This window comes from Hylaeus anthracinus, unplaced genomic scaffold, assembly GCF_026225885.1.
Source record: "Hylaeus anthracinus isolate JK02 unplaced genomic scaffold, UHH_iyHylAnth1.0_haploid 12002, whole genome shotgun sequence".
NCBI lineage: Eukaryota > Metazoa > Arthropoda > Insecta > Hymenoptera > Colletidae > Hylaeus > Hylaeus anthracinus.
The window spans coordinates 14,876,457-14,891,683 of NW_026534349.1; the positions used below are offsets into that span (position 1 = coordinate 14,876,457).

At 34.8% G+C, this 15,227-nt stretch overlaps 2 protein-coding genes and 1 long non-coding RNA gene across 4 annotated transcripts in view; 1 reads left to right on the forward strand and 2 right to left on the reverse strand.

Moving 5' to 3' along the window:
- The window catches only part of LOC128891727 (uncharacterized), a 190,111-nt gene extending 183,765 nt beyond the window's left edge, over nt 1–6,346 (reverse strand). Inside the window, exon 1 of the long non-coding RNA XR_008460899.1 lies at nt 5,682–6,346. This is a non-coding gene — a long non-coding RNA (uncharacterized LOC128891727). The remainder of the gene's footprint in view (nt 1–5,681) is intronic.
- Nucleotides 143–4,655, reverse strand: LOC128891709 (1-acyl-sn-glycerol-3-phosphate acyltransferase alpha). Of its 2 annotated transcripts, none has more exons than XM_054151437.1 (4): nt 3,317–3,692; nt 2,860–3,175; nt 2,602–2,767; nt 143–2,510 (listed from the first exon to the last, which is right to left on the reverse strand). In XM_054151437.1, the coding sequence occupies exons 1-4, from the start codon at nt 3,331–3,333 to the stop codon at nt 2,353–2,355; spliced, it is 657 nt and encodes a 218-aa protein (XP_054007412.1). In that variant the 5' UTR covers nt 3,334–3,692; the 3' UTR covers nt 143–2,352. The 2 variants fall into 2 exon arrangements, with proteins under 2 accessions (XP_054007412.1, XP_054007410.1); XM_054151435.1 differs by lacking the exon at nt 3,317–3,692 and adding an exon at nt 4,108–4,655 and having other exon boundaries at nt 2,293–2,510.
- Nucleotides 6,347–6,530: 184 nt separating the features above from the next.
- LOC128891675 (uncharacterized) lies at nt 6,531–14,912 on the forward strand. The gene is made up of 11 exons (XM_054151358.1): nt 6,531–6,688; nt 6,764–8,093; nt 8,181–8,383; nt 8,468–8,606; nt 8,682–8,903; nt 8,997–9,098; nt 11,878–12,574; nt 12,645–13,982; nt 14,069–14,267; nt 14,372–14,543; nt 14,619–14,912. The coding sequence occupies exons 2-11, from the start codon at nt 6,843–6,845 to the stop codon at nt 14,676–14,678; spliced, it is 4,383 nt and encodes a 1,460-aa protein (XP_054007333.1). The 5' UTR covers nt 6,531–6,688; nt 6,764–6,842; the 3' UTR covers nt 14,679–14,912.
- Nucleotides 14,913–15,227: the final 315 nt, after the last annotated feature.

Genomic DNA, 15,227 nt, shown 5'->3' on the forward strand with positions numbered 1-15,227 from the left:
TTTAACTTATATATTATAATATTTACAACATTCTCCTCTTTTCCTTTTTTTTTCTGCTTGTATATACAACAAAGAATGCAATAGAGAGGAATCCTCAAAGGTGATTATCGATCGCACATCTTTCTAGCTCTGTTACTTAGGTTCTCAAATGCATGTATGCTTTTGGTATAGTAAATGTAATCTGTGCATTAGTCGGTTAAAATTTATTTGTACCGTATAATTGACATGTTTACTTAAATAGGAGTAAATATAACATATACGATGCAATGATAATTTCGTTAGTTCTAAAACAATTCGATCCAATTAATGTATCCTATTCGTGTATATTTTAAATGTACCTGCATTAATATATAATTCAATGTTCAACTTTCCACAAGCCTAAGTCAAAAGATTTTAATTTATTTACAAATCTGATACATATTTAAATTTTACAAAAATTTCTGGAACTGTGCGCTTCCTTTTTGCGAGAATAATGTTACGACAAACTATTATAGCTACCGTACCATAATAGTTGATTTATATATATATATATATATATCCATGCGATTGTATTTGGACCATCGGTATAGCAGAACGATAATTTCGAATAATACAAGACGATTCGTAAATGTATGTCTTCTCATACCTTCAGAGCATAAATCTACACGCTAAATGAAAAGAGTTATATTACTGCATGCTACAAAGTTGGATTTTCTCTCGTGGATTCTGTACGTTTGGCAATTGTTGAATACGCGATCCCAATCCAAATTGACATGCGTTCATAAATCACGCCATGTGTATGTATACATTCCCTGGCACATAAACATTATGATATAAAAATTTAATTGTACAATGCTCGATGTCTTGATATAATAGCTTTGTCGGTGTTTCTATGTAGGTATTTATACTCTTGATAATGAGACTGGCAACTTAATTTCTTCTAATTATCGATAATATTGATAAATCTTAATATAACGGTAAATCTAAGAAGAAAGTGTGCAACCGATAGTACAAGTTCTAATGAGAATTTTATCACAGTGTATAAATTTCATTAATGAATTTCGTAATTATTATTCACTTTTATAGATTTACACTTTTTAAAGTATGAAATAATATAAAAAAACAAGCAAGTTTAACAAAAAAAATAACCAATTAAGAATAAACTGTTAATTTTAAGGGTGCGCAGGAGTCAAAGCAAAACTTCGAGTTGACTTCAGCGAGAGTTGCGGAAAAAGTAGGAAAAGTTCCGGGACAAGGATAGATAGATCCTTGTCACTCCAATGATGCTGTGACAGAGAGGGAGACACAACAATCGAAGGAGAGACAAAGACAGAATGATGTCAAACATTTGTAATTTTTCAAATCAGTTATTATCATTTTATGAGTTAAGGAAGCAACCTTTGCGGCTGATTTTTTTTAAAAATCAGAAAAAGATGAGACGAAACGGTAGGATCTATCCTACTTTTTTCGCAACTGTTGCTAAAGTCAACTTGGAGTTTTGCTCTGACTCCTGCGCACCCTTAAGGACCAGCGTGTATAAAATAGTGTATAAAATAGTGTATAAAATCTAAATAAAACATGTTCCATATAATTTACTGAAACGATTATTTATAGGAAGAAAAAGAATCGATTGTATGATTTATTAAAAATTGAGATATACGCACGAATTTTCTGACCTTTGAATAATTTAGCTGAAACGTTTAAGACGTTTACAGCAGATTCTTTCTCTTCCTCCTTTTCTTACACCTAACTTTCACCGTACGTGTATATAAACATTAAAACATATAAAACATGTATGAGATACATTTACTTTAACGATATACATACATACATGTATATATATACAATATAAAGATAAAATTAAAATATTCGTTCGTTCCGAAACGAAATATCTGTCCGTGTTAAAGCTGCTCCATAATATATTAATACTTTATTTTTATACGAAAAAAAACTTATCACTTTACATGCATTCATCGATTATATCAAAGTTCGTTAAGCGAGGTTGAAAAGTTTGTTTAAAGTAATAAAAAGTGAGTAAGATAGAGTTGCTGTAAAATGAAATATGTAAAGCAAAATATAAATATTACCAAGATTCAGAAAGTTGTCGATTCAGGTTTGAATACTTAAATGTGATAAATTGCTAGCAAGAGAGAATAAGTTTGTTATACATACAAGATTTATTCTAATACTCGCTTGCACGTATTTTACAGGTGCTAGGAATACTTTGTAGAATATTAAAATTATAATTATTAAATAAGCGCATCATAAAATATAGAAAAATAGTCTTTGGTTTTCAAACTGAGACTTAGTTACCCCGCTGAGCGTCCAACGATGAAATAGCGAATCGAATTCGCATGGAATGACCGGTTTACTCTAGGAAGCAGTACAAGTACTTGAAAGTTGTACTTCGCGACTAGTTGCTTGAAAAACTTCCGTCATAACGTTCTGTGTCTTTTGCATCAAGTGACTGACATCGTCTGTTTTTAAGCCTTCCGTAGATATCGGTGGTAACGCTGTTATCATCACTTGACCTTTGAACGAAACGTGAGTATGTATATATTGAAACTCCCTTCTTGAAATGTCTTTGTATAAATGAATCTAATATATATCCAGAAGACTCACCTGAATCGAACCTCTTTTCTTTAAAAGATAAAAAGTAGTAGGAAGAAAATACGACTGGTAATATAGGTAATTGGGAACTAATGGCAACGTGAAAGGCACCCTTTTTAAAAGGATGAATCTGACCAGTATTGCGTCTGGTGCCTTCGGGAAATATCCATAGTTTAATCTATACAGAAAATGCAAGAATGAGCATACCCCGCCAAGAAATTCTTCTATACTGTTACCGATTGATACGTAAAGTTGAAAAGAAAGATTTACCTTTTTATCTTTGATGTGGTTAGTGGCGGTATTGATACAATTACGGGCCTTCTCTGAATTCATTCTATCTATAAATATCAATCCGCAAAGCCAAGCAGCCAGCCCGAAAGGCCACGCATAAAAAAGCTCTTTCTTTCCCACCACCGTGCATTTATCCATTACTGGCCATATTTGAAACATTCCCATTACGTCTAAAGAACTCTGGTGATTCGCTACTATTATGCATGCTCTATCTTGTTCTAAATGTTCTCTCCCCCTGAGTTCCCAACGTACTCCCAATAAGTTAGTAAAACAGGAGCACATAGACGACGCTAATCTAAAAGTATATTTAGTACAATGCTTTTAATAATCTAGACACAGCTGGTACGAAAGACAAAGTCCATAGTATTATCGGCAAAGTTATTGATAAATGGTGTGATCGGTGTTTATGAATGTTTATGATATATTACATTTTTACCTAAAGTTAAATGTCATGCAAAAGCGGCTGATACATTGTCGAGCTAAGAGAATTTTCGAGGCAAACGTTACATCGTCCTTTGTCAATTTCACACACAAAAATAAAAAGTTGAACGTAATATTTATTAGGATAATTATCAATTGTAAAAATAAGTAACTTGTGATGATACTTGTACTCAACGTTTAGAACGAAATATCGAAACATCACGCGAAAGAATATCGTCGATACAAGGAATATGCTTTTAAATTTCTTCTATCCGTAAAGTAGTTGACGGTCTCGTAAACTCTGAGGATAAAAGACCAAAATTTACCTTCGTTTTACGTGAATTTTATTTGAAATATTACTGTGTCGCGTTGGTGTGAAAAGCGAATATTTGATAATTGAGAATTAAACGAAAATTTTTGTATGAAATACATCGTTTATAAAAGCAAAACAAACGGAATTTTATAATTTACACAAATTCCAACGTCACGCGTTTGACATTTGTAGGGCGAATTGCGAATAGCGGATGTTATTTGAATAGCTACCGCACTACCACTATCGCCACCATTACCGCCACCACACCATCGCGACCATACCACCACGAATCACCATACCATCGCCACTGTATCGAAACTGCTGCTGGAACCCTACACCACCATCGTTCAATAAATTTGCCTGACAACGCATCGTCGCTTTAGACGAACTAATAAATAATAAGACATAGTTGGTAGACGAAAAAAGAAAAAGAAAAAAGAAAACGAAATAAATGATGAACCTTGAGAGTAACGAAATTTATTATGATTACTAACACAAAGTTTTTTACGTTCCACGGTCGTAGCAGCATAATCGGAAGCAATGTGATCGAATTAACCATTACGCATCCATAGTAAATGAGGAACTTGAAATAGTAACGAAAGGTTCTGCTCGTCTCGTACAAGAACGGTAACATGAGGATAAAACCGACGAGGATCACCTCGAAACACGACGGTGCCATCTTTTATGGCGATAGAGGGCGGATGACAGATACCGTAAGCAAATTTATCGATACCGCACCACACAACTGACAAAAGTAGTTTCACGGTTATCAAAATGATCTTGTATGATATCCTACGGCTTCGAACACGATGCAACGTATCGAATAGTATCGAGGAAGAACACCGATTGTCATCCATCCACTGCTGGATTGCCGTCTTATAATGTTGTCGGTTCGCTCTATTTCAGCAAAGCTACTCTGCACCACCCACCCCCCACACGCACACGCATACACACCCTAATGCACTGCATATCGTTCCTACGGCCCTATTTGTTCTCATCTCTGATGATGTACATATATATATACATATATAAGAATGAAAGCCCTGACTCACTGAGTTATCAACACGCCCAGGCTCTTGAACCGAGATAGCTAAAATTATACACAGAGGGTTCCTTTGGCAAGGAATAAGAAAGGATATTTCAAAATACAACCCCTAGGGGGGGTGGGGTAAAAAGGGATTACAACGTTTGTACGAGGAATATTTTATTTGTGGTCGGATTTACTCGAAACTGGGTCTTAACGCTCTTCGATATAATTAATCGAACACCTATTCCGGCTTTATAAAAAATTCAACCCCTGAGGAGGTGAAAAGGGGTTGCAATGTTCGTATGGGACATATTTTGTTCATGGCCGGATTTACTTCATACTTGGTCTTGATATGCTCATTGATACGATTATTTTGCTTCAAAGTTGCCTTATTTCCGTAAATCAATTTAGAAACTTTAAATTTAACGTGTAATATAAAATAAGAATAGTATTACTTCAGTATACGTGTATACGTGTATACAGGGTGTCCCAAAAATGTTGTAACGCCTTGAAATGGGTGGTTCGGGAGGTGATTTGAAACAACTTTTTTCTTAGCGAAAATGTTGTCCGAGGCTTCGTTGAGGAGATATTAACGGAAAACACTGACCAATCAGAGCGCGTGTATACCGTTGGAGCGGCCGTGGTAGCGAAGGCTACGTGCAAAGCGGCTCCGTCAATGTCCTAAGATGTACGTCGAGTCGCTTGTTCGCGTACAAGCGCGGTCGCTTAGCACATAGCCTTCGCTACCGCTGCCGCTCCAACGGTATACGCGCGCTCTGATTGGTCAGTGTTTTCCGTTAATATCTCCTCAACGAAGCCTCGGACAAAATTTTCGCTAAGGAAAAAGTTGTTTCAAATCGCCTCCCGAACCACTCATTTCAAGGTGTTACAAAATTTTTGGGACACCTTGTACGTATGTATAATGTTTTGATTTACGAGACATTATTTTTCGTATACCCACCTAAATATACGTATATACATATTTACAGATATACAGTGGGTGTAGAATGTATTCGTACACCAATCAATTTCCCAAAAAACTTTTGTGTGAAATTGTAGTTTCTCGACTTCTTTTTTTATAATCAATGACATTTTACATATTCTCGGAAGCCTCTAAGATAGATATAGTCCGCACAACATTTATTAGTTAATATGACTTGTGAAATTAACATAAAATGCGAAAAGTAAGTAAAAGTATAGAAGCAATAAGTATTTGTACGATTCTTATGACGAACCATTTACAGTAGAGTTTTTAACGTAAACGCATTAGTCTATTGCTCCGTACGATATAGAAAACATCAAATTTCCAGGAAAGTACTTTTAAAAATGGCTCTAATAGAGGAATAATATCCCACTTCGAATAACTAATAATTTATAAATTAACTATAGTTAATTTAACGCTTAGAAGAGTTACAATAATTATAAAATCAAAAGAAAATCCCACGAAGGAAGTATATACTATTCTATACTTGTAAATTAATGTAAATTTCTTTTTTTTTAATGAAGTTTTAAAAATTAAGCAGTTGTGCGAATACTTATTGCTTCAACATTTCTATCGATTAATTGCTTTTTTCTTGTTAATTTCGCAACTTACATAAATATCTATTTTTTTGTACTCTATCTATTCTAGAGATTTCCAAAAATATATAAAATATCATTGTTTATAAAAAATAAGTTAATAAATTACAATTTTACATAGTTTTCTTGGAAATTGATCGATGTACGAATACTTTCTACACCCACTGTAAATAATTAACACGAGTTCGTATAATTTAAAATTTCAATCATAGTATCGCTCGTTACGAGTGAGTTCGATAGTTTGCGCGGGAAGTACTCGAGGATATCGAGTTTCAAATTTCGCAGAATGGAACGTCGCATGCTCAGTCTGGTCGTGATCTACGCTTAGGTTAGCTTATAAAAGACAAGTGGTGTGCAGGCAGGCAGGAATCCACGATTCTACCGCATGGGAAGTGGTAATTGCATATACTTTATACGGTGTAATCTCAGCGTAAACTTTGATACCATTTAATATACTATCGAATGAACAGGTATGTGTATATCGATTGATAATATTCGACTATTCGAATAACATTTTTATGCGGCCCTTACATCCTTATTTTCAGAATTTTACGCTTTCAAACAACGTGTTGCTACTAATTATATTTGTGTGCACGCCAAGAGAGTGATCGAGAATTATTAAACATGCAAGTCAACAACTCGCAGATACGTGATAATACCGAAAAAACGATATTAGCGCTATTGCTTTCGCGTAAAGGTGGATGTTCGTTATCCCAATTACTTGGAGATTATTACGAAACGGAAGGTGAACAATTACCATGGAAATCTTTGGGATACCTCAGTCCGTTGAGCTTTTTGCAAAGTATGTACAAATCTGTTCGAGTCGAATATAGGAACGATACACCTTTCATAAAAGGTATAGCATCCGACAAGTCCAAACACATTAGTAAGTTGGTAGCTGGACAAAAAAATATCCAAAAATATCCGGTTGGGAGAAAATCTTATAGACCCAGTCATTATTATCCGAATACCGGTCCTCTAAAAGTTCGTGTGTCTGCCGAGATATTGGCCAAAGTAATTGGTCGTATCAACCAAAATCCAGATGGCATAGATAAAGATTGCTTGCTTCGGTACGTACAATCAGAAATGCCTCATGTAAACATCGTAATGAGCGATTTGGAAGAACAATTACGAGAATTGTCGCATAAGATTTATCAAACACGTAACAAGGTCTTTCCAAATCGAAGAGAGTCGACAAATTTGGATTCTGCTGATCGGGTCTTGGTAACCGCAGGTGGAAACGAAGATTACGATGAAGAAAATGATTTTGACTTTATACCCTCTGGTTATATCCCACCTTGTACATCGGCAAAGACTAAGGCTACGTCTAGTTTCATAAAGGACAGTGTGTCCAAGTGTCAGGATCGATTCGTCGAGTGTGAAACTGTGGAATACACGTCGAGGGTACAAGTAGACCAAAATAGTTTATATAATTTCCATAATTATAATTATGATACTCAGGTTGAAACTCAAAGGCAAACCAATGGTGATGTAGACAAAAAATCAACTTCTTCAGATGATGAAAATGTTGAAATACTAGTAAGCAAAAGAGTTCGATTTCGTTTAGAAAAACTTATCGAGAATAGCCCTGATGGTATTTGGTGTGCCGATCTTCCGCAAAAATATTTACAAGAATACCGAATCTCGTTAAATTACACGGAACTTGGTTTCAACAGTGTTAGGGAATTCGCATCGCACTTACCCGATATCTTTCATTGTGTACAACCGTACGATACAGGGGATTTCATGCTGTATTATGCGAAAAGGGAAATACCTACCGATAAACAAAAAGGAAAACAAAAGATTGTTAATCTTGCGGAATTACATAATATTTATAATACGGATGACCAAGTTGAAGCACTTCCGACATCATTGGTAAATCTGATATCCTTGCCTTAACTAAACTCGACACATTTTATTCGTTTAATTCGTTACGCAATTTTAACGTTTACGTGTTTTTAGTCGGTCGATACGTGTAAGAAATTAATACCGGATGATATAGTAACAATCGGAGAAAGCGTAGGACAGTTGGATGTCACAGAGTTTGCAAATGCGGATAAGCCTTATATAGAAGTTATCGTTGTGGAAGTATTCACTCCGTCTTTCTTTTGGATACAGCTTCGTAAAAAGCAGCAAATGTTTAAATCATTTATGGACGAGTTACAGTGCGTACTATGATTCGAGTATACCTTTCCGATAATCCTAATGTAATCGAATGATAAACATATCGGTTGTTATTTTTTTGACAGCAACTTTTACGTGCTAAAACACCACGACTACATAATGCCACCGGTTGTATTAGAAAAAGGCTTAAATTGTGCGTGTATGTACAATAACATATGGCACAGGGGTATAATAAAGACGGTTAGACCTGACTTACAAGTTACTGTAGGTACACGACTATCGTACGTACTATGTTAATATTTACAATAATTGCTCTTACCGATAACATTTTCATCGCAGGTGATGTTTTATGATTACGGTACATTAAAAACATATCCTCCGGAAGCGATACACTACTTGCATCGAATGTTTTCTGCTATACCGGCGCAAGCCATACCGTGCGGATTAATTAATACAAGACCGTACAAAGGATCCAAATGGTCTTCCAATGCTACTCACAATTTTGCGGTCAGGACATCACAGATACCTCTGATTGCGACCATAGCATCGATTAATACAGAGGTAACGATACCACCCCGTATGTTTTTAATATGTATCTCAAGTAATTGGGGAAAAAAATTATCGTGTCGTTTAATTGCTGTCTGTTCGATACAGGACAATTCGATGCTGGTAACATTGACGGACACCTTAGAAGAAGAAGATGTTCACATTAACGACTGGTTAGTCGAGAAAAAACTAGCACAACATGGAAAAATGGTTTGTATGAAAACTCGAAATTTTCCATTTCGTTATTATTTGGAATGTCAAGAACGTGCTAAACAAAAATCGAATACAAGGAAAATTTCCAAAACTGTCGAGACGATAAAGTGTGCTAGATCGAGAGTTTCCAACAACTATTTCGAGAATAAAGTAGCATTGTACGACACGAGTGTTGATTTGGAATTGTCATCCGAGAATAATTCGATACCGTATCAAAAAAAATCTTTTCAACTCGAACAAAATTCTTCTTCTATCGAACAATCTAGCAATTCCACGCTCGATTCTAAACAAAACTCGCCAAGAAATTTAAAGAGATTGTACGAAACGTTATTAAAACTTCGACAAAGTTCTCGTTTTAATTCCAACGACAAAATTAATAATAATGCGGAAGAAACTGAATCGACAAATTCGAGTTTAGTATCGAATAAAAAGTATAAGCCAATCCCATTTAGGGAATCTCTGAATGTTGCCGTTACTTCTCTTGCATCGTTGAATGACAATGGTATTAGCAAAGTATCGAGTGAGACCGAATATGAAACATCAGGAATTTCAGAGAAAAAACGATCAGACGTACCATTAGCCGAAACGTGTTTTTTAAATATAGTTCGTAATAGCGTTCACTTTGCTGTAGACGATAAAGATATACGTTGGTCGTCGACTGGAAATGTTAGTGAAACGCAAGATTCGTCTTCGTTGATAGTGAGAAACGTACAAAGACGTATGGCTAGTAGAACGAAACAAAAGGTAATTGCCATTCCTCGAAAAGTATTGGAGATAATGACGGAAAAGAAATCGTCCATCGAGTGTACGAAATCATCGACGAGTATATCTAGAGTTACGAGCGGATCATCGCCATCCAGCTGTTTGTCGCAAGGAAGAAAAGACGATCGAACCGTCGATGATTCGAATCGTTCGATTGACGGTAGTGATATATTTCGTGTCGAAAACCCTCCAAGTAAAACTACCGATGATGATACATTTAATTTGCTTAATTGTTATCTGTGTACAAGCACGAGTACTTGGAAAAAGAAAGTGTTACAAATGTTATCTACACGAGACACATCTAGCGATTCTTCAGATTTAGATTCGGACGATCTCGACGAGGAATCACAAATGGAAAAAAGTGATGGAAATATTAATCAAAGTATATCGAATGGATTTCATTTAGAAATTAACGCTAATCGCTGTTCGCATTCTATCGAGACAGATGATACAGAGTTGAACGGAGTTGATGGAGACGGAAACGAATCGTACGAAAAACTAGTATCGACGTCGACGGAAACATCGGTAAAAACGAACCGATTAAAAAGAGAACCAGCTACGATTACCGAAGAACAACCTTCGCTAAACGAATCGATCGATGAATCTAAAGAAATGGAAGATGAAGCATTATCGATCGATGAATCTAAAGAAACGGAAGATGAAGCATTATCGATTGATGAATCTAAAGAAACGGAAGATGAATCCAAAGAAACGGAAGATGAATCCAAAGAAACGGAAGATGAATCCAAAGAAACGGAAGATAAAGCATTATCGATCGATGAAGCGACTTGCGGGGAATTAGTACCAATGCATGAATTCTCATCGCCTGACACGGAAAGTGAAACATCAAGCACACCGATTTTTAACGATACTTGCTTAGAATCTAACGAAGAAGAATGGGATGTAGTCGTGTCATTTACTGGTATGCATCAATTCCTAAAAACAAATTGTCCTTTTTATAACAACATCAAGAGTCTGCTGGACAATAAGTCTAACGAATCTCTAAAAATAACAGAAGTAAACGATTCGAATTCAAGCGAGGATACGAATAAAGATGTATATTCAACGGATAGAATGATAGATGATACGGAATATTCGTATGCGAAATCGGAAAAGTTAATCGCAGCTCGATGCGAGGAATCCGCTCAAACTCAGCTGACCGTGGCACAGGACGAAAGTAATGTAGTGCAAAATAACGAAACCAGTTCTAATTCGACAAATTCAACTTTAATTCCTTGGAAATCACAAGGAAAAGGAAAAACGTTATTTGAAATGCTAAATAAAATGAAATTGTTGCAAAACAAGAGTTGAAGGATAAACGGAAAAGTATTTAATTTCAAGATAATGCACGATGTAATATGTCGTAAATTTGAAAATTTTAATTAAACTTGAGTAATTATGTACGTACGTGTTTGTTATACCGATATCTTGGGAACAATAATAGAAAATATACAATGACATTATGCATTTTGATTATTTGTAACTGTTTCGTCAAGAAGTAAAACTTGATGTAATAGTTCGAAACATTTTTCTTCTTTTTTTATCCACGTGTATCAGTACATGGAAATTTTTTTGTTTTGCGTACCGTATTTGCGTATTAAAATGCGCTATCTTAGGTGTTATACAGTGCTACTTTATACAGTTATTATTTTTATTTGTTTCAATTACTTCAAACTAAAAATTAAACAACGAAACAAATTATTTCTTAAGCTTTTGGGAAAAATACGATCTTTATGGTCGTTTATCATGCTTCTTACATGTACTATGATTTTTATTCGTGCAATAAAATTGTTGTAACAAGGAAATAAACTGTGTACATTTTACTCTACACCGATATCTTTATAATCTGTACAACAACGATCTCATAAAGTGATCATTTTTCCCAAACTGATGCATTTCAAATTCGACACGCATTTAACCGCATTGTGTGTATGTTACCAGATATACGTACTTAATTAAATATCACTTTATTTGATCTTGATCTTTTTTTGTTTTGTTTCTGCTCTTTCGATAGGGAGATAAAGTTGATATGGACAATTTGTTGCTGTATGTGGAAGAAAATTTACTATTTTCACCGAAACGGTGCTACGAAGAAGAGATATCCGATGTACGTAATGACCCAAAAAGTCCAGGAGAAAAGTCAACGAATATGCCTCTGGTATCACCGCAAAGTACCTTGGACAATAAGCCTTTAGCGGTTCCTCCTGGATTTGGATTATCCAGAGATGAATCGCAAAAACTACAAACTATTACCGAAGAAAATGTACAAGATCAGACTGCTGAAAATGATTCGCCATCTACTATGCCCAATCCAAATATATCCAACACGAATCCGTTTCTACAAGATGATAATCAAATTAAATGTGATTTAACTCCGGACAAATTCCTGAAATTATGGAATGACAACTTGAAACTACAAATGCAAATAACCGCCACTTTTCATATACTTTTTAATCAAGTTATGAAAAATTCTAGTAAGGGAATAGATGACGATCCAGTAAAAGATACAAATAAATTAAACATACCGAATAATATGTTTCCGCATACTGAGAAAGATATTCCAACAACGATCACAACAACCGCAAGTTTGCCGAGTGTAAATAGTTCGAATACAGGTCCGGTTACGGCTACGTTTACCGTAGAACCATTGCACGCTTCTACTTCTTATAATGGAAACGTTAAGCCAAGCTTTGCTGATTTCCTTAGAAATTGTAATATTCAAAATTTATTCGAAAACGAATTTAATTCGATGTGTATATGCTAATTTCTTTATCTTTACAGACTATAATTTTGATGCGATCAGAGAATCTTTGGCAAATACACGAGTATTACCAGACTTTGACAATATTAATGTGAAATCTAATATGGACAATCAAAGTCATATTTCCAATTATGCAAACATCAACGATGTTCCAACGTTTTTAGAGAAATCTACAAATAATAAAATACCATTCAAAGAGACTAATCCTTTCAAGCTCAGTTTAGCAGGTAAATTACGATTAGATTCAGAGGATGAAAATTATTTGACACCTATTTCTCACAAAGATCAAGATCGATTGATCGATAAACACGATTCGATTAGTTACGAACAGAATTCGAACCTCGGAAGCATAAACCATGCAAATGATATACCGGAGAAATTGTATAAAGACTCATCGTTTAATAGTCAAAAATATTTTCACGCAAATAATACAACGAATAATTTATCCGTGTTAAACGAAAAATTCATTTCGAATGATCGTACTACCTGGCCTATGGTCAATGTTACCAATGATATGTCAAAAATTATTATTAATAAGCCATTCATAATGCACGATGTTAATCAAGTAAAAGAAATGAATAACGAAAGTGTAGCGAATACTCAAAATTGCAATTACGCAAGGTTTTCTCCGTACACTCCTTCATATCTCAGAATTAGTTCGCAAGAGCATGTTATAGACCAAAAGCATAAGGAAAATCCAGCTTCGGTGCCCTGTCTACAGACTATCGAGAGAACAGACGATCAAACGACGTGTAATACGAATCGTAATAGCGTAACTAAAACCAACGATTTTAGTGAATGTACAAGTACGTCTTCGCCATGGTTACCGTTTAACAGTTTCCTACCGCTTGTACCAGTGATACAGGATAACAACACAAGCACTGACAAAGATTACTTAACACGAATGACTACCTCCAACATTTCATGCACATCGGCAGCTACTACATTAATAAAACCGACTAACGAAGCGGCGGCGGCGGCAGTAGATAACAATCATCTACAATCACCGATCAGAAATTCAAATGACGCGTGTGGTACATTTGTGAAAGACTGGATTAAAACGGTTCAAGATATAGCTAATATTCAATTGGGAAACTGTGATACGATGAGTTCTTCGTTTAAGGGAAACGAGAATGTAGAAATAGCAAGCTGTATAAAAAATCCAGCTGACGAAGACAATGTTCTAAATCAGTTTAACATTAATCGCTTAGATGTAAACAATTTCCATGCGAGAGGAAACGAATTGAGAAATATTTGGAAACCGTCGATTTCGACGCAATCCACGTATAGCGATAACAATTCTACGTATTTAACGTATCCGATGTCACCGAGAATTAAAATATTTTTTTCATTAATTGGTAAGTTCTACTATAATTTATTTGTTATTCATTAATTAATATAAATTAATAATTATTTTTGTGTAATCGTTCCCTTTTTATTCTAGACTTACCTAACGAGCGAACAATTCACATATTTCACCATCGAAACGATGGTTGGTTATTAGCGAACGAATTTATAATGTTTACCGAATTTCAAACATTTTCGTGTATGTTAAATTTCTCAAACATATTTAACATACGCATACCATTCGAAGAAATTGACAAAAGTCTATACTCCATGGAATATATAGAGCCGTACATAAGGTAAACATTATACGTATAATTTTCGTTGATAACGATCTAAAAATTATGTTTACATTGTCCGAAATAATTCAACGAGTGCTATATATTATTTTATTCTATTTTAGGCCATTGTCAATGACAACAAGAGATATAATAAATAATCCTAGCAAACTGCAATTGATACCATTAAGAGTGATATTCAGATTATTGTCTAAATGCAGAGATTCTCAGAAGAATCCGCTTGGCGGTCTCATATACAAACCATTTAAGGATCCTTCTACTCCCCATGAAATTATGGTAAATATAACTATCCTTTTATTACACTCTGTACATACTAATTTTTACGCGCTATTGTAATTTATTTTGTTTTAGCAAATCATACAGGCATATCGACAATTCAAGAATCACATTGAAAATTTTGGAAAGCTATGAAGTATTGGTTACGAGTTCCTTGTGTAATGTACGACGAATGTTTATATTAGTTATCGATGCGATCGAAATGGTTATAATATTGTTTATTTATGGTTTTATACTTCCTTCGTTTGCGAATAACATATTATTGTAGCATAATAGTTTACGATACTAAAGAGTATTATATCTAATCGTTAAAATAGACGAGTAATCTTCGTTTTGTTTGTATAAAATGCATACTTTTTCAACGTGTTATTTTTCATTTATCATTTTTATAATTAAAATAGTAAACTGATATTTTTGTAAACTTGTCTTTTTTCTCTATAATTTACTGAAGTTGGTGAATCGAACAAAAATTGCCCTCGACCGAGTTCAAACTCTTTAACCATTGATTAAGTTTTTGTAGCACGTAAACTAACGACTAATAACATTACTACGAGTTGATATCTATCTTGGTTTGCGTATCATGGTTTGGCATGGTCCATGGAGCAAGCCACCATCATTGAGCTCTATCCTAACTGGAGTGTGAACTCCTGTAGGAAGAAGTAGAGGCGACGGAAGTCCGAGAGA

What these genes read in the sequence shown, in the direction of transcription:
- LOC128891675 (XM_054151358.1), top strand. Translation starts at nt 6,843, where the DNA reads ATGCAAGTCAACAACTCGCAGATACGTGATAATACCGAAAAAACGATA. An exon ending in TCATTTATGGACGAGTTACA is followed by an intron (nt 8,384 to 8,467) that starts GTGCGTACTATG and finishes TTTTTTTGACAG; the next exon opens with CAACTTTTACGTGCTAAAAC. An exon ending in AATATTTTTTTCATTAATTG is followed by an intron (nt 13,983 to 14,068) that starts GTAAGTTCTACT and finishes TTTTTATTCTAG; the next exon opens with ACTTACCTAACGAGCGAACA.
- LOC128891709 (XM_054151435.1), bottom strand. Translation starts at nt 4,292, where the DNA reads ATGGCACCGTCGTGTTTCGAGGTGATCCTCGTCGGTTTTATCCTCATG. An exon ending in TGGAACGTAAAAAACTTTGT is followed by an intron (nt 3,176 to 4,107) that starts GTTAGTAATCAT and finishes ATATACTTTTAG; the next exon opens with ATTAGCGTCGTCTATGTGCT. An exon ending in AGAAAAGAGGTTCGATTCAG is followed by an intron (nt 2,511 to 2,601) that starts GTGAGTCTTCTG and finishes TTTCGTTCAAAG; the next exon opens with GTCAAGTGATGATAACAGCG.